Below are 19,412 nucleotides of genomic sequence, written 5' to 3' on the forward strand. Positions count from 1 at the left end.
ATTTGGCAGTTTGGCATAATTTAAGTCGTATAATCGAAATAATGAAAAAAAAAGGCATGTAATTTCAGAAAAGTCCGATTTTGGATTAAAATACCTATAGATAAATCTAGTACGTATCCTATGTCGCGCTTTCAAGACATAAAAAACGAAGTTGAATGTCGTCAATCGGCCTACTAGAACGAGAGATATAGAACTGTCCCTACTCCTTTTTTTGGCGCAGTGTACGTGCAGCTATTTATATCAGTATCTGCTTGTATATTATAATTTGAAATGTGAAGTTAACCATGGTGTGATAAGTGCTTTGTGAGTTATATGACTTACACTCCTAGTAATCAAATTCATAAACTGATAAGTAATATGGGCTGAAGAAATGCTTTCAAAAAGTAAGCAACATGTGTTATGTATTTTTAAAAAGAAGTATATGTGATAGACTTATATGCATACATTTATACGGCTATATATTATTAGATTTACTACCACAAAGAACCTTTTGGCTTATCTATGATTAATAAATTGACTGCCGACATGCATAGGGACCAATTTGAGTAGAATGATTTGGGGGCTAAAGAAATTTATATTCCCGTATAAAACTGCAGAAAAGTTGATCAACCGACGGTACATGTGGCCACAAACATGAAAGTTGCTGTCACCCACCAGTGGATCTCAAGGCCCCCAAATATTAACCTATCACAAACAACTGGTGGAGCACATGACAGTTAAGATGTTAAGTTAGCAGATAGAACATTGTTTGTTACTACAAGGTGTGGCTATTAATTTCCAGGATTGCTCTAATAAAATCAGAACAGATGATGTGACCTTTTAATGAACAGAAGATGTGACAAAACGCAACCTTTTAATATGTTTCGAAGTAATCCCCATCTGCCGTAACACACTTCTGTGCTCGGCTGTATAAGTTGTGGAAACAACTTTTAAAGTCCTCTTTCGGAAGGCTCTTCAGTGTCGACGTTGCGTTCTTCTTGATGTCTTCAACATTCGCAAAGAGTATTCCTTTGATCACAGTTTTGAGTTTGGGAATGTTAGATCATACTCTCCTGATTTGGTCTCTGCAGACATTTTGTTTCCCAAACTCAAAACTGTTATCAAAGGAACACGCTTTGTGGATGTTGAAGACATCAAGAAGAACGTGACGCCGACATTGAAGAGCCTTCCGAAAGAGGACTTTAAAAACTGTTTCCACAACTTATACAGCCGAGCACAGAAGTGTGTTACGGTGTAGAGTTGCGCGCCTCCAACCTGCATGCAACTAAGAGGTGACTGTTGAAACTGGAAAATAGACAGAGTCTTGCTAAGGGTTTAAGTCCCTTTTTATTCAACTTAAGAAATTACAATTGCGTGCTCTTGACGCTCACAAACTACGCTGACCCGGCGGTAAAATAAAAATAAGAACCTGAAAAGAAATAATAACAAGACTAACTACGAGGCTCTCTAAAAGTAGCTAACCTCACCGCGTTTTACAATACCGCTGCTAATTCAGCAAACTTTGAATATCACGTTGAACGAATAACAATTCTCCGAGGCAAGCACGCAGGCCGAAATGCGGGGTTCTTCAATTTCTGGCTAACTACCTCCGCGCTCGTGAAGTAAGAACAGCACATCTCGAACTCGTTTCCTTTCTATTTAACTCAGAATACTTCCGCTGATAATTTGAATCCTTGCGCGTTCTACTAAAATTTACATACTCTGGCATTGGCAGTTCCAGGGGAAAGTAAGGCTTGACAGGAAAGATAGTTTAAACTTAAAATAAATGTTAGTTAAAATAAATATAAGCCCTACATTTGCCGCTGCCAGGATTTGGAAAACTTGGAAGCAGGTCCTACAAACGACCTGTTGTAAGGTTTCTAGAATTCTGAACTAACTGGTAAGAGCCTCGTTTACACAAAAAAACATCTTATGTAACAAAATGTATACTAAATTTCTGTCAATACTTATATAAATCTCTCTTCTTACAGCAACTTTTCCTGGACTTCATCAATCAATCTTGTTTTTCTCCTTCCAGCATCTGGAAGGAATAAGTATCAGTATCTTTCTAAATACATTATAATTTACACTTTCTTGACACTGAATAAATTTTTGTTTTTAAACGATTCGTTTTCCTTAGTTACTGCTTACTTCACATTCATTCAATTATTCAAACATTGATTTAACTTTACCCTGGCTCTCCACCATGTGTGGTGTCAAACGGGAATATTTGTGTTTTAGTCTTACAACACTTCCCCTAACCACCATGATTTGTTAGAATTCAACGACCAAATAGACACACCTTACTCGACATTCTACAACTCGATGAGCTACTTTAACATTCTTAAAAATTCAAGTGTAGGTGGAGAACCTTACAAAACACATTCATTCTAACTTCCCCCTCATTCATCTTTAGACATGCAGGCTTTCGCTCTAAAGCATGATTTTATCTACAGTTTAATACTATAATAATTCGAATTCAATGCTTTTAAGCATTTACTTTTAGAATCTAAAATTTTATGCTTCTAGATTAAATTCTATTTTTACATAACTTTCAAGTATTTACGTATATTTACAAAATTTTAATACATATGATTTTTACAATTTACCATAAAATGAATAAGAGAAAATAAATTTTTACTTTACTCATTCTTCGCCAAGCTGGCGGCACTGAAACTAAAATTCTTATTAATACAAGAATACGGCCAAATTTTGGCTTTAACATAACAGAATTAGTCTTTCGACCAACAGAAAATGCTTTTTCTTAGATTTTATACTTAAAGAAAATAATACTTTTGCCTTAGCTAAATAAAGTAAAACAAAACTAAGTCTCAACCGAGACATATTGACTTTCGTCAAAACATAGAACTTCGTACTTATGCATAACATTTCGGAACAAAAGAAAAATTTTATAGAAGATTTTAACTTATCTTTGAGTTTTCGATGATTGAAACTCTGTCATTCTTTTCTGGCAAAATTTTCCCACGTTATAGGTTTCATGGACGTCAATCTTCTCCTTACTGACCTCCGAGTGTCGTCCACATTAGTTTTTCTTTTGCGTCCTCTGCATGCTGGCCTCTTGGCGGAGTAATCGTCGGGTTGTTGTCGTTTTCGTTTTTCCATTGGACGGCTGGTCTTGACGTCCTCCGGTCTGGAGTCCTTCTTGAATTTCTTCTGTTGTTCCTGGTATTTTCGTTCCTCCTGCTGTCTTTTCAGTTTCCGGAACGGCGGCCTTGCTTGCACCTGACTCTCTGGCCCTGTGAGCGTTCTCCTTGATGTATAATTTCTACTGCGATACGTTGTAGGTGGTGTTTTCCTCTTTACCAAGGTTTCTTTACGCGGTGGCTTTTCACTCTTGTTTTTCTTAAATGCTGGAGTCCGAAAGTTTTCACTTTTTCTTTTTGGTACCGTCGTCTGGGTTGTAGAAGGGCTAGGTCTCTCTTCAGTTCTCTGCTTCTTGGGTGGTGGAACAGTTGTCGTTATTTCTGGACCTTCTACTTCTTTTAGACTTGAGTCCTGCAAGAAACTTTTAAGGATTTCAAAATCATTTGGATTATAGTATTTTTTCACCTGGTCGGGACTTGCTTTGCAGATCTCCCCTCTCTCGTTCTTAAGGTACAATATGACTCCTTTGATTTCCTGAATTACATAGGGGCCTTCAAATTTTGGAGCTAACTTTGCAGTAAAATTGTCTGGGGCACTTGATAAAGAAAATTTCCGCTTCAATACTTTATCCCCAACTTTAAAATCTGCTTCACGGCGTTTTCTATCGTAATACACTTTTTGCTTATTTCTTGCCGTATCCGAGCTTTCAAGCGCCTGATCGATAAGTTTTTGCACATCTTTCTGTTTAAACTCTTGCTCTCTTTGTTGCACAAAGAATAATTTATCTAAAGGCGTAATTAACTTTCTGCCTAAAAATAATTCTGCCGGAGTTTTTCCCGTAGTATCATGATGTGCCGTTCTTAAAGCATAAGCTAATTCATTTATGTAGCCATCCCAGCGCTTGTGATGTGTGCTCACGTAACTGCGAATTATTTTTACAATGTTTTTATTAACTCTTTCTGCTATGTTTGCCTGTGGTCTATACGGAACCATTTTGATATGGCCTATGCCAAGTCCAGTGCATATGTTTTCAAATGTTTGACTAATGAATTGTTTTCCGTTATCGCTAATGACTTTTATCGGTGCACCGTATTTTAAAATGTATCTGTGTAAGAATGCATCTGCGACTGTTTTGGCTGACGCACGTTTAAGTGGAACAATTTCTGTCCATTTTGAAAAATGATCTACTATTACTAAAAGAAAACGATTTTTATTTAACTCGCTCTGGGGGAAGGGAACAAGAAGATCTATGCCTAAAATTTCATTCGGAAATGTAGCGCGAATGCTATTTAAATACCCGGCCGGGCTGTAATTAATATCATTTATTAACTGACATTGATTGCAGGACCTGACATACGCAGTTACTATTTTGTATAATTGCGGGAAATATACCGCCTCGCGTACCCTTTTTAAAGTCTTTCTGATCCCTAAATGACCCGCTGTTTTCGCGTCGTGTAATTCCTTCAAAATGCTTAATCGAAGAGAGGCTGGGATGATTGGTTTGTACTCGAGATTTTCGTTTGTTGTTTTCGTATAAAATAATAAATTATCTATTATTTCATAGTTTTCTGCTCTATTTCTTATCGCATCGATATCTGTGTGCTCAACGCTTTCGGGGTCTTTCAAATATGCATAGATATTTCCAAATTCAGGATCAGCTTTCAGTTCAGTGATAATCGTATCTCTAGAATCTAAAATTTTTGAAGTCAACACAGCGCATTTAAGTTCATTTCCTTCATCGTCCAGTTTTATACGAGAAAGTGCGTCAGCTACATTGTTTTCCTTACCCCGTTTATATTTTATTATTAGATTATATTCTTGGAGTTTTAAAGCCCATCTTATTAACCTGGGCGTTAGGTTTTTCCCCGAGTAAAGTCTACCAACAGCCGCATGATCCGAAAAGACTGTTACTGGCGCTTTGCCGAAATAAACTCGAAATTTGTGTACAGCCATTAATACGGCTAATGTTTCTCTCTCTGTAGCTGTATAATTCCTTTGAGTCTGATTCAACGTTTTACTAAAAAATGCCAGAGGATGGCTATTTTGCATAAGAACCGCACCCACCGCATAGTCCGACGCATCTGCTGCAATTTCCAGGTTTTCGTCCCCCTCCGGGAATTTCAAGACAGGGGCATTGATGAGCGCTTCTTTTAATCTTTCAAATGCTGTATTTGCTTCCGCTGTCCACATAAATTTACTTCTCTTTCTTTTAATTACTAAGAGTGGTTCAACAATATTAGCGAAATCTTTTATGAAAGACCGATAGTAAGAACATAACCCAAGGAAAGAAGAAAGTTTCTTGGCGGTGTTGGGCGGTGGAAAATTCTTGATCGCTTTTATTTTTGAATCTTGCGTTTCTATACCCTTTTGCGAAATTTTATAACCGAGATATTTAAGTTCTTTAGTTGCGAACTTGCATTTTGAGGCGTTAATTGTAAGACCGGCCTCTTTTAATAATTTAAAAACTTCTAGATCTTTAATGTGTTGTTCCAACGTACTACTCGTTATAATTATATCATCTAGATAGATTAAAGTTGATTTTCCTAGGACAGGCTTTAGAACAATGTCCATAGCTCTCTGGAATGTTGATGGGGCCCCACACAACCCAAAGGGCATGCGTAAAAATGCATAAGTGCCCGATTTTGTTATAAACGCGGTTTTATGTATGTCTTCGGGTCTCATAGCTATTTGATAGTAGCCAGACGTTAAGTCCAAAGTAGACATGTATCTTGTAGATTTGATCTTTCTAATAATTTCCTCTATAACCGGCAAAGGGTAAACTGGGAATTTAGTAATACTATTTAGTTTTCTGTAATCGATAGCAAACCTCCAAGCCCTTTTATCCGAAGGAGGAAACTCGTTCTTTTTCCTACATAGTACGACTGGACTCGCGTACTCACTATTTATGGGCGTTATTATTTTATTCTTTAACATCTCCTGAATATGTTCTTCGATGATTACGTCTTTTTGTTTGTCATAACGATATGGTTTAGTCCTACAAGGTTTTTCGGCAGTTAATTGTATCTGATGCGTAACTATTTGACAACTACCAGGCTTTTCTGAAAACAAGTTAGAAAAATTACTCACCACTTGCTGGATGGCTTGACTTTCATGGTCATTCAGATGGCTAAGGTCCACTTGCGGTTGTTCCACAGGTTCCACCACCCTCTGGTCCATCTCCAGCACCACGGAACTGTCTTGAAAATTCAATTTGGCCCTCGCGGCCTTTAAAAACTCCATACCTAAAATAAGAGGATTTTGCAGATTCTTCACTACAAAAATTAATACTCTGATGCTTTCCTCTTTTACCTGTATGTTTAATGATAATTTCCCGATGCAGTGACAGGTTTTTCCTTGCGCCGTTATAATTTCCGAATTTTTGGTTTTAAATAATCGTAACCTATAAAAATTCTTTTTGAAGAATGTTTCACTCGTAAAATTCCCTTCTGCTCCTGTATCGATGAGGGCTTCTACTGGTACATCGCCAAACAGGATTTGTATAATTGGTAGATGTGAGTTCTTTACGATGACCGTATTTAAGTGTCTTTTTGAGGGTTTTTTTAAAACTTCCGGGGTCTGGACCCTCGCTTTCACAGGCCCCTCTACTCGTTTAAATCTCTCCTTTCAACTTCTGCCTTCTGGGTACGCGGATGTTTGTTTTCGAATTTTCTTTTTGGGCCTTGACCTTCGAGGTTCGATGAGTTAGCTTTTTCCCCCATAAGAGCGGTTTGCATTTCTGGTTTGCTCATTTGAAGATTTCCTTCGGGTACTTTGAGAATACGTTGCCCCCCTAACTTTTTCCGCTATTCTGCGATTTTGAAACTTCACCGCCAATTCGAAGAGCTCCTGCAATGTTGGGTTTCTAATTTTGAAGTAGTCTTGAACAGCAGGTAACAATCTTGGTAAAATTATTTCAATAATCTCCGCATCGGGTTTCTTCCCATACGGCATATCCGTCAGCTTAATTTTTCGCAGAATAAATTCCGTCAACTCTTCTATATCCCGTTGATAGAAACTATATAGTTCGGCTTCCAGCCTTGCTCGATCTTTCACTATGGGGAAGGCCTTTACTAACGATTTTTTGTTTCAAATGTATATGTCTGGCTTCCAAATTCCCCTAATAAAAATTTGCCTATATTCTTCCAACATAGAGCCGCCTGTCTTCTTAGTGCGGATGTGGTGATGGCAACTTTTTGTCTTTCAGGCACGAGGTAGAGCTGAAAGTGATTTTGTAGGCCTTCTAGAAATATGGCCACCGAATTTTTTCCGTCGAAATTGACGTTTGGCTTGATTGACGCTCTCAAAGTCTGGACCAGGTTTCCAAATCCTTCCAATTGGCTTGCCATATCTTGGTGTTTTCCCGCGGCTTCCATCCGATTTTCGGCCATTTCAGTTCGATAAGTGTTCGGGCGCCAATGTAGAGTTGCGCGCCTCCAACCTGCACGCAACCAAGAGGTGACTGTTGAAACTGGAAAATAGACAGAGTCTTGCTAAGGGTTTAAGTCCCTTTTTATTCAACTTAAGAAATTACAATTGCGTGCTCTTGACGCTCACAAACTACGCCGACCCGGCGGTAAAATAAAAATAAGAACCTGAAAAGAAATAATAACAAGACTCTAACTACGAGGCTCTCTAAAAGTAACTAACCTCACCGCGCTTTACAATACCGCTGCTAATTCAGCAAACTTTGAATATCACGTTGAACGAATAACAATTCTCCGAGGCAAGCACGCAGGCCGAAATGCGGGGTTCTTCAATTTCTGGCTAACTACCTCCGCGCTCGTGAAGTAAGAACAGCACATCTCGAACTCGTTTCCTTTCTATTTAACTCAGAATACTTCCGCTGATAATTTGAATCCTTGCGCGTTCTACTAAAATTTACATACTCTGGCATTGGCAGTTCCAGGGGAAAGTAAGGCTTGACAGGAAAGATAGTTTAAACTTAAAATAAATGTTAGTTAAAATAAATATAAACTCTACAACGGCAGATGGGGATTACTTCGAAACATATTAAAAGGTTACGTTTTTCACATCATCTGTTTTGGTTTTATTAAAGCAATCCTGAAAATTAATAGCCACATCTTGTATTAACCATGCATAAGTACAGTTCAGCATGTTAGAGATGATATTTAGTATATTGCATAACATTAAGCATATTTTTACTTGCATATTAAGCATATGCAAATAAAACGTAGCTGGTTAAAAACGGTCGCGGACACTTAGCCGACAGGACACTTAACCGACATGGAGATTTAGCCGACATGAACATTTAGCCGACAGGGATACTTAGCCGACAGGACATTTAGCCGACAGGACATTTAACCGACACGGACACTTAGCCGACACGGACACTTAACCGACAGGTCATTTAGCCGACAAGACACTTAGCCGATAGGACGTTTAGCCGACACGGACATTTAGCCGACAAGACAATTAGCCGAAAAGGACATTTAGCCGACACGGACAGTTAGCCGACAGAACATTTTGCTGACACAGAGAGTTAGCCGTCAAGACATTTAACTACGGGACACTTAACTATCAACATGTTTATTCGACAGGACGAAAAGCTGACAGTAACGTTTAGCTGGCACGTACCCAGTAATTGTTCAAACTTACTATCAATTACAAATTTCTCGACTTCTTCGTAAGTTCAATATTTAAGTTATTTTTTCACTATCAGTAAAATTCATTTTTCGATTCTTAAAGATCTCATATATACTTTTAATTATTGTGTTAATTTAGCATTGTTTGATATATATCCATGGACCTTATAAGAAATAGACAAACCCAAATGGGTTTTCTTCCTTGCCTTGGCGTATTGCCGGGTATCACCTTGACCATATCCGGAGGAGTAGGGACGACTTGCAGAAACTTAACAATAGTTGGCTATTGCGGTGCGTATAATTTTCAAGAAAAAGCTGGTGATAGCACCTCATTTCACAAATTAGAATTTTTAGATATTTTTATTTTTGAAACTGAGATTGATTTTTAAAAATTTAGCATGTTTATCAAGTGTAATTAATGTTCTAAATAATTATAAAGCTGTTACATGCTTTCAGGTCTGGATATTTTTTGGCTTTTCCTATGCTGTAAGGAAATTTGTATCTCCTTCTTTTAAAAAATAATATTTTAAATCTGAACTAATAGAAAAATTCAAACAAACAATTTTCTCTTACAATTTTTATGCTTTTTATTGGCGTAAATAAGTAAAAAATACTAAAATCGAAAAAAATGGATTTTTGAAAGTTTTTGCTTAAAATTCTTATTTGTACTGCTTTTTTTAAAAGTATATCTGAATATTATAGCATAATATTCTACAAAGAAGTTTTATTTCAATAATATTTCATAATACATCATAGTGATTAACAATTTTAACACTTTAATAATTTTTATGCATTTATTCTAATGTTAAAAATGTAATCACTATAAAAAATAATCACTGTAAAAAAAATAATCACTATAAAATATTAGCACAATTAACTGTAATAATTAATTGTGCCGTATTTTATAGTGATTATTTTTTTTAATTTATGTCTAGTTCTGCATAAGTTTTCTTATTTATTGCTAATTTATTTTATTAACCCAAAGGGGCGGCAGCTCAGAAAAGCTATTAGTTTCGAAACGGCATTTTGCTTTGTTTCACTATAAATGTCCTTTCCACTTTGCAAACTGTTGCCACCAAATATTATCGCCCTGTATTAAATTTAAAGAAATTAAATAATGAAGAATCTGCATGAATGCATGTATGTTTCTCTCGCACTGTGAAAAAAAACAATAGAATTTAGAATCATAAAATTTTGAATAACGTAATCCTCCACCCGAACATGGGCACCTGGACGGCCTAATTTCGAATTTGTTTTAATCCATTTGATATTTTGTAACTTTAACGAAGTTTTGATTAAGAAACTCAACGAGTTCAAAGCAAGCAATGGCAACCCTGTACAGAAAATAACAATCTCCAGTGCGGAAATTCTAAAGATATGTCATTTTCAAATATTTTGTGATATTGTTCTTGAATTAAATTTTATGTGGTTTACTTGCGAAGAACATGTTTAATAAATAAAGGTAACACGCAAAACGTTACAAAAACGCTCCTTTGGGCGTAATATAAAATTATATTGCTGAGTGCCTCCAGAGTTTATCGTTTTTTTCCCCCCTCATTACGCTCAAAAAAGTTTATGCTCCGAACTTTATGAATTACTAAAATAAATAATCATCTTGCAATGTTAATTAATGATCATATAATCAAATAAATGACAATCTTGTTATGTTATAATAATTTTAAAAACTACTGCCTGAAAATGTTCATAAAATCAAAGAAAATTATCAGATCTTGTTTAATTTTACCTTATTTGTTTCAAAGCATCATATGCTATCAGTATTATTTAATTTTACTTTATTTGTACACAAAAGTAAGTTCATAAGTTTTGCGTTTCGAATTTTTACCGTTTTACTAAAGTAAAGAAATTTATGTAAGAATTACGCTTGAAAAAAATGCGCAAAATGCAGTAAAAAGTGCTCTTATGAGATATGTTAAATCTTGTTTTCAAAAACTGGGACTTTCATAATCTCATCACTTATACAACGTATCACATTTAATAATTAAAAACAGTTATGTGATAAAAACGCCAGCTGTTTCCGTGTTAAAGTAAGCCAGCTCTTTCTTACGGCCGAGCGGTAACGTCGCTGAACACTGGTAGTTCGGTCCAAGGTTCGAATCCCGCGAACGGACTGGCTGCATGGGTGCTCTCGTGGTTTTCACCATGTGTAACGTGTATACAAGCCAGTTTCCCTTAAAAAGTCCTCCACGAAGGCATCCCTTTATAAAGCGCTGAAATTTCTTGTCAGGCAATATGAATGAAATTTCGAAAGGAAAAACGAATTTTTTTAGCTAAGTACGGCCGTCACTTAATTACATTTTAACGTGAGATCTTCAAAAATTATCCATAAAGCTTCTTCATTTAATCAACTGGGTTCTTTTGAACACTTTCACTTCATTAATAATTTTTCTTGTTTACTTAATGATATTAATTTTCCAATCTCGCTCTTCCAAATGCTTTCAAATTTCTAATACATTTACGTTTCATTACTATTTTACACATCACATCATGTTACAATCTTTCCCTTACAAAATCGTTTGGCTCTTCCCACTAAGGAAATTTCCTTTGTCATGAGAAATCTGAATAATGCAATAAAAATTATTGTTATTCTTGAATTATACTTTTTATGGAAACATATGGTGGTGAGGGTTAGTTTAGCAAATATATTTTATTTTGTTATTAAAAACAATTAAAAAAGTGAATTTATAAGACAAGCAAAGGTATAAATTATTTGTGACCTCTATAATTTGCAGTTTATGCCACCATTCTTGAGATAAAAATTCTGTAACATTTTATTGACCACGACTCTCGCTTAAAATACTTACTTCGGTTAATGTTTATGGCCCTAAACTAGTGCATAATGTTTAATTTAGAAGTAAAATATTCTTTAAGGTTTTGTTTTATTAATTTTCGAGAAATTTCAGCGCTTTTTCAATTTGGCCAATGTACACCAAACAGCACGATACATATCAAACAATGCTAAATTAACGCAATAATTAATAGCACATATGAGATCTTTAAGAATCGAAAAATGAATTTTACTGATAGGTGAAAAAAATTGACTTAAACATTGAACTTATGGAGTAGTCGAGAAATTTTGTAATTGATAGTTTAAATTTTTGGGTACGTGTTTGTTAAACTTCACTGTCGGCTTAGTAACCTGTTGATTAAATGTTTTGACAGGTAAGTGTACCATAGCTAAATGTCTTGACGGCTAACTTTCTGTGTCGGCCAAATGTCTTGTCGGCTAACTATCCGTGTCGGCTAAATGTCCTGTCGGTTAAGTGTCCTTGTCGGCTAACTGTCCGTGTCGGCTAAATGTCCGTGTCGGCTAAGTGTCCATGTCGGCTAAATGTCCTGTCGGCTAACTGGTGTCGGTTAAGTGTCCCGTCGGCTAAGTGTCACGGACCCGGTTAAAAATGATATTGGAAACAATTAAATTCAGATTAGCAGAAAAACATGATATTAATTCTTTGGAAATAAAAATTAGCTCGTTAGATATTATACGTAATATAATTAAATTCAAGTGTCAGAAGAAAATAGTAAGCATATGTAAGTAAAAGTTAGCATAAAAAAGTAAATATTAATTTTATCATTGAAGCAGATTTCTAATACATTGTACTATTACATAAGAGTTAAAAACTTGTATGCTGATATTACAGCTATAGCTCTTTTCTGTTTTTATCATATTTGTATAAATGGGCTTCTCCCCCCCAAAAAAAAAAATCTGTGCGACTGTGAAAATTGCCAGGGATCCCACAGGTTGAGAATCACTGCCTTACGTGTAAAATATCCCTGGCAACCCCACAGGTTGAGAATCACTGCCTTACGTGTAAAATATCCCTGGCAATTTTCACAGTCACACAGATTTTTTTTTTTGGGGGGGGAGAAGCCCATTCATACAAATATGATAAAAACAGAAAAGAGGTATAACTGTAATATCAGCATACAAGTTTTTAACTCTTATGTAATAGTACAATATATTAGAAATCTGCTTCAATGATAAAATTAGTATTTACTTTTTTATGCTAGGTGCGCCCCACAGGTTGAGTGGCTCCATTAGTGGGCTCGCGCCCCCCAGAGCATATCAAAGAGAAAATTTTATTTAAAAAATTTGATAAAGTGACTGAAAGTCAAGAACATACACACACATACAAAACAAAATACATTTCGACATATTTAATAATTATTAAATTAAAACAACTTACTAAATTTTAAAAAAAATAATAATTATTAGTGACTTCCTTGGGCCTGAAGTTTTTCGAAGGAGGGTTTAATATTAGAAATAGACACTCTCAGTTCTTTTTCTATATTTAGCTGAGATCTATAGTTTGTCTTCAAAGAAGCCACCGCAGAAAATCCAGTTTCACAAAGTAGAATGCGAAATGCCCTTGTTTTTAGTGCAGAAAACTCATCATCCACTCCAGCCCAAAATTCAAAAAGTGATTTATTACTAAATTGTATTTTGGATTCGCCGCTTGCTATGAAGTCTATGAAGGACCTCTTCCTCTTCAATTGAGAGTCCTTCGGGAGTATTTTGAAATGGATCCCTCACCCACTTGTAACTTGATATCAGTTTGTAGTCAGCAAGAAAGTACTTTTTAAAATTCTTTGCTAGCATTGCTAAATGATTTTCAATGGTTACAAAAACAACTTTTACATGTTTTTCTTTCGCCTTGTAAGTTTTAATACAATCATTCAAATTTACAAACATTGTTAAGTTTTCTTGCTTTAAATTTCTGCTCCACAATTCCCATTTCCTACAAAAAGCATTAACTTTATCACTCGTATCCAATGTATGTGTATTTGCTCCTTGCAGTTGAAGATTCAAGTTATTTAATTTTTCGAATGTGTCGACCATGTAGCTCAATTTCATCACAAATAAACTATCGCGAAAATTCTTAGCTTCCGGTCTGTTTTCCTCTTCTAGGAAAACGGCGATTTCTTCTCTAAATTCATAAACACGTTGCAAAAATTTCCCTCGTGATAACCATCTTGCCTCGCAATAAAATAGTAACGCTGAATGTACTGCACCCATGGCTTTACAAAGTGCAGAAAAGATTCTTGATTTCAGGGGTCTCATTTTTATATAATTTACTACGGTTACAACCGTAGTTAACACAATATTCAAACCAGGACTCATTTCTTTGGAAGCCAAAGCTTCTCTGTGGATCATGCAATGTGTCCAGACGCACTGTGGCGATTTTTGTTTCACAAGTGCTTGAATACTTTGGAATCTTCCAGACATAGAACAAGAACCATCGGTGCATATTCCGACGCAATTTTTCCATTCTATGTTTGCCTCGTTCATAAAATCATTTAAGATAGCAAATAATGCGAGTGCTGTTGCTTTGAATTCTATTGGTTTGCAGAAAAGTAATTCTTCTACTACTGACAAATCATCACAAAATCTAACATAGGCAATGAAATGAGCATCTTTATTACTATCTGTTGCCTCATCGCGTTGTATTGAAAACAATTTGTCACGTAACTTCATCAAAAGCTGACACTCTACATCTTCAGCTATATCAGCAATTCGACGGGCAACAGTATCATTTGAAAGAGGTATAGACTGCAAATGTTTTGCAAAATTATCTCCAAACATAATTTCTACAATCTCAATTGCGGCTGGCAAAATAAGCTCTTCACCTTTTTACATCTGGCTATTTTATATGAAACTTTGTAAGAGGCAATTAAAGCTTTTTCATTCACAGACAAAGTTTTTTTAAACAATGATTTTTGCTTTTCATATGATTTTAATTTTAATTCGAAGAATTCTCTGGGTTTGTTTACGTACTCACTATGAAGCATTTCCAAATGTCGTTTAAGTTTATTAGGTTTCATGCTGTCTGCCACCAACACTTTTGAGCAAATGATACACAGGCGCCTTTCTTCTTCATTTACTTCAGTACTAGTGAACCCAAAATTTAAGTATTCTTGAGAATATTTTCTTGATTTTATTTTCGGAACCACGCTCGTCTGTGTACTTGTTGATGCTTGTCTAATGCTCGCTTAAAAATGTATCCATGATTCTACATAAGTCTGCTGCCGTGAATATTTAATACGGTGAATTGCAATTACATGAAAATATATATAACATACACATTCAGAATAGATTCAATAGCAATAGAAGGATCGACTCGAATGAGATTGTCTGGAATTGAAATTGGCGTCATAGAACTTTCTCCTTCTCCTTATGAGAAAGCCCACCAGCGGCCGAGCGGTAAAGTCGCTGAACACTGGTAGTTCGGTCCGAGGTTCGAATCCCGCGAATGGGCTGGCTGCATGGGTGTTTTCTTGGTTTTCCCCATGTGTAACGTGAATACGAGCCAGTTTCCCTTAGAAAGTCCTCCACGAAGGCATCCCTTCCCTTAGGCAGATAGCCTTAGTGTGCTTTGCCATAATTAAATACACCACACCACCACACACTATGAGAAAACATTTGTTCACATCTCCGCACGCTCCTAACTTAACTTTTAAGCTGACCAGACAAATTCCAGACAAATCGAAATTTCTCGCGAAACCGTGAGAATGCCCGACATGGCGGGACGCAAGAGCAATAAAAAGGCATAGGTGTGTGTGTATTTAATTATGGCAAAGCACACTAGGGCTATCTGCCTAAGGGAAGGGATGCCTTCGTGGAGGACTTTCTAAGGGAAACTGGCTCGTATACACGTTACACATGGGGAAAACCACGAAAACACCCATGCAGCCAGCCCATTCGCGGGATTCGAACCTCGGACCGAACTACCAGTGTTCAGCGACTTTACCGCTCGGCCGCTGGTGGGGGAGGGAAAGCATAGGATTCTTGTTTTTTCAATGCTGAGAATCGGCGTTGCAAAATGTCAATAAATTTCCGTATTCTTGGTAATTTGTAAAGTTTAAAATTAAGATTGTAGTGTAGGTTTAGCGCCAAAATTCTCAAAATATATTATTGTATACATTTTATTGTATACGGTGGGGAGGGGGGGCGCGATGAAATTATGATTGAAAATTGGGCCGTGAATACTAAAAGGTTGAGAAACACTGACGTAAGGAAAAGAATATTTAATTTCATTTAAAATTAGCATGAATGAATCTCGGCCGTATGTTTTTTGGGGTTATCAGCTTTGAACTAATTTCATCGTTTTCAACTATATTTACTATGTTTATGGAGTATTTTACGGTAGTCTTGCATATTATTATTTGCAAAACAAATGAACATGGCGGATTTATTAATTGTATATTTTGTTGATTTGGCATCTTTAGTATGCACAAATGAATAATGTATAAGAAGTGATATAATTACATTTTTTCTGAGTAATAATATTACAAAGTTTGCAATCTAAAGCCATTGGCAGAATTATATATTTTCAGCCAATTTTGTCTGCTAGTTGCCTGGAAGGTAAAGTGATCAAATACATATAATTCTACTCAGAGTAAACAGGCAGGAGCATAGATGTGTGTTTTCTTCATGTGTGACATCAATATGAAGAAATTTCCCATAGAAATTCTTGTTCAAAGCCATCACTCTTATTTGAAAGCTCTTTTGTATCTTGTCCTATTCAATGCCCCAATCAACAAATTATAGGTCCTTAAAGAGGTCTGACATATGCAACATATGTTTGCACACGAGCTTCACGCTAATGGTGTTTGAAAAATGTACTTTTGAATTAGAATTGCAATAAAAGATACAAAGCATGATTTTTACTTATTTGACCTTTTGTGGGCAGAGATTTGACTCATAAAAAGATGGGGATTTTCCTACCTTATACTTCCCTCTTTTAAGAAGACCTTTGCTGTTTGCAATAATGGCACTTTTAGGTAGTTTCAATTATCCTGAAAAAGAGGCTTTCCTTTACAGAAGGAAGGGAAATGTAGGGATTATTATCTAAACGAAACTTTAACAGCGCAATTCATTTCAATTCAGACTACTCAGTGATACACAGAAAGAAATATATATATATATATATGGTGTGCGTGTTTGACGCTTCAAGCTCAGTTGTGTTAACAGCATCATCATACCTTTACCCTCAGCCACTATTGTCTTCTCAGTCCTGACGAATATCAAAAGCTGCTAAAAGTACCAAATTCCTCATTCGCAATTAAAACACTACAAAGTATATATATATATAACAGTTGTAGAATTATCAAGAATTTAAAAATTTTCATAGTGCTACTAAGGCTAACGAACCTGTCATTCGTCTACATTTGAAACTCTGAATTTCTGCACCAACTTCAGTGTCTTTTTCTCCAACGAAACCAAAAGTAAACTTTCAGCTTTGTGCACCGAAAAACCTGTATTCATGCCCACAGGCCAAATTGCTTGTTTTTGTGTAGAAATTCCTAATTTTAATTGTAAAAATTGTTTTTTAAACGGGCTTTAACTGTATTTGGTGTTTTATGTTTTTCTGTATTTTACAATTTTTAATGAAGCTGTTTTGAGTTTTTCTGTATTTTTGCCTTGCTGTGAAGTCAGAACCGAACTGATTGAATGAGAAATTCATCTCTAATTTAATTCGAGGAAATAAGTTTAAATGAAATGAAGCAAAAAGTATATGTACAATTTAATAGTTCATACAAAGAAGTCATGTGATGTACATATCAGATTCTTTTTTTTTTTTTTTCCAGCTTTAAGTCTTTTCTCTTGGCATTTAGACAAGTTACTCACACAACAAATTTTTTTAAAAAATGCTTCCTCCAGTGATTTATTCAAATTTCAAAATTTATGGCTTCAAATAGCAAAAACACTGCCCTTTTTCTGTTTAGTTTATCTGCCACTTCATAGTTACAAGCATAACCAATGCTTTCTTTACTGTGTATCGTAAGTCTACATAATTATCACTTCTTTTCCGTTCAAAGACTAATGCTTAAAAGCAATTCACTAATATACGGTAATGCTTAGAAGCATTTCATGAACTTTTTTTTTATAACTCTTTGTGAATATAATATATCTATCCCGAGTGGAGGAATTTTTGTTTTTGCATAAGATAATGAAATTCTGCTGCTCTGGAGTCCAGTGCTGACAAAGAATTCAGAAAAACAGAAACTTCAAAATAATGTTACAAAATCTGAAATTTAGAGGGTTTTGTTTGATAGCTTAGTTCAACTTGGTGCAAAATAGAGTACGCAAGAGAATACATGCTTTCGGTCAAATGAAGCACTGACAAGTGTTCTAAATAAATTAAATTTTAGCTGATGGCATAGTAGGTAGCCCTCCTATAACATGGTAGATAGGTTCCTAGAAAATGCCATGTTTTGTGAAACTGTTGCACAAGACCCAGAGCTAGTACAAAAAGGGGGCTTATGTTCCGAAAACTTATTAAATCGATTTTTTTTATCTCTACATAAATAACTTTAATTTTTATTAAAAATATAAATGTATGTACAAGACAAAACCAAAAAATTCCTTTAATTAATTTCTTTGTCGTCATTGCTCAGTATAATCAACCGACAACGTTTTTTCGGTGGAATCGCTTTTATTTTCAGAATTCATTTTTTCATTTAAAGTTCTGGCACCTTCTTCCCTGTTTAAAAAAATCTTCCAATTTTACTTTACTTACTAGTTCTAACCAGGTCTTCCAAGCTTCGAATACATTAACTGATTTTGAATCAAGTTACGTCTAATATCCACTGTAATACTGTTCTTACGTACTACATTTTAAAGGTATAAATAATAGCTTGATCAAATGCTTGGAGTAACGAAGTACTGTTAGGTGGTAGGAACAGTATTTTGACATTGGAATGATTCAAATCTTGTGAGTGACAGAGAGCATTATCTAATAGTAATAATGTCTTAAATAACGCTCAATGTCTGGCATAAAACAATTTAAAAGCCATCCTTTAAATAAATGTGCATTTACCTAAGCTCTTGGATTTGTCTTCCAATATACCGATAAGTCGTTTTTATTTACGCCTTTAAGTGCACAACTATTTAAAGATCTGTAAACTAACAAGGGTTTTTGTTGTAAAGTCCCCCCCCCAATGCGTTACTGCACAAAAGTAGTGTTAGACGATCTTTAGACACCTTAAATCCGGATGCAGTTTTTCTTTTTTCGATATACAGGTTCTGCTGGGCATTTTTTTCTCCACCACAGCCCAGTTTTGTCGGCATTGAAAATTTGATCTGCTGTCTACCCCTGCTCTTCTATAACATTTTGAATTTTTTCAGGAAACGTCCTAGCAGCTTCATAATCAGCCAATGCAGATTCTCCTTGAATTCTTATGCTATGAATGGCAACAGGCTTTTTGAATTTTTCGAACCAACCTTTACTTGCCACAAATTCTGGGTTGACAGAGGATTCTCTATATTCTTTAAGGTGTTTGTAAATTTTGAGTGAGTTCTGTTTAATGATATTACCCTCCTGAAGAATTCTCTTTTCACAACTATCATCAATCCAAATGCTGAGTGCCTTTTCCATCTTCTCAATTAATGGCGCCTGGGGGGTGAGGCAAGCTGCACGTTTTGCGGATGTCGAAGATCCTGCAGTAACTGAACTTCTGATTTCTTTTTCATTTTTCTTAATAGTTCGGACTGTTGTTTTATTCAAATTAAGACTTTTTCCAATGTGAGATGCCTTTTCTCCTTTTAAAAGACAATCCAAGATTTGTATCTTTACTTCAGGCCACGTAGATGAGGATTCGAATTTTGGAAGCCGAACGTTCATGTTGTGCGTTTTGGAGCTCTTATGTCGTTCATCTTCTGCGATAGTGAGATTCCTCATTGTTATCTGGGGAATGTGGTCTTTC

General features: G+C 35.6%; 1 protein-coding gene across 1 annotated transcript; it reads right to left on the reverse strand.

Annotated features, from left to right (window-relative positions):
* Positions 1-13,137: 13,137 nt before the first annotated feature.
* LOC146999138 (zinc finger BED domain-containing protein 5-like) lies at positions 13,138-14,289 on the reverse strand. The gene has a single exon (XM_085810288.1). It carries the CDS (start codon positions 14,287-14,289, stop codon positions 13,138-13,140), a length of 1,152 nt encoding a protein of 383 aa, XP_085666414.1.
* Between the last annotated feature and the right edge of the window lie 5,123 nt (positions 14,290-19,412).

The sequence above is a fragment of the Stegodyphus dumicola genome, chromosome 1 (genome assembly GCF_044657685.1).
Source record: "Stegodyphus dumicola isolate Sdum_Otavi_A_Nest chromosome 1, ASM4465768v1".
Classification (NCBI taxonomy): domain Eukaryota; kingdom Metazoa; phylum Arthropoda; class Arachnida; order Araneae; family Eresidae; genus Stegodyphus; species Stegodyphus dumicola.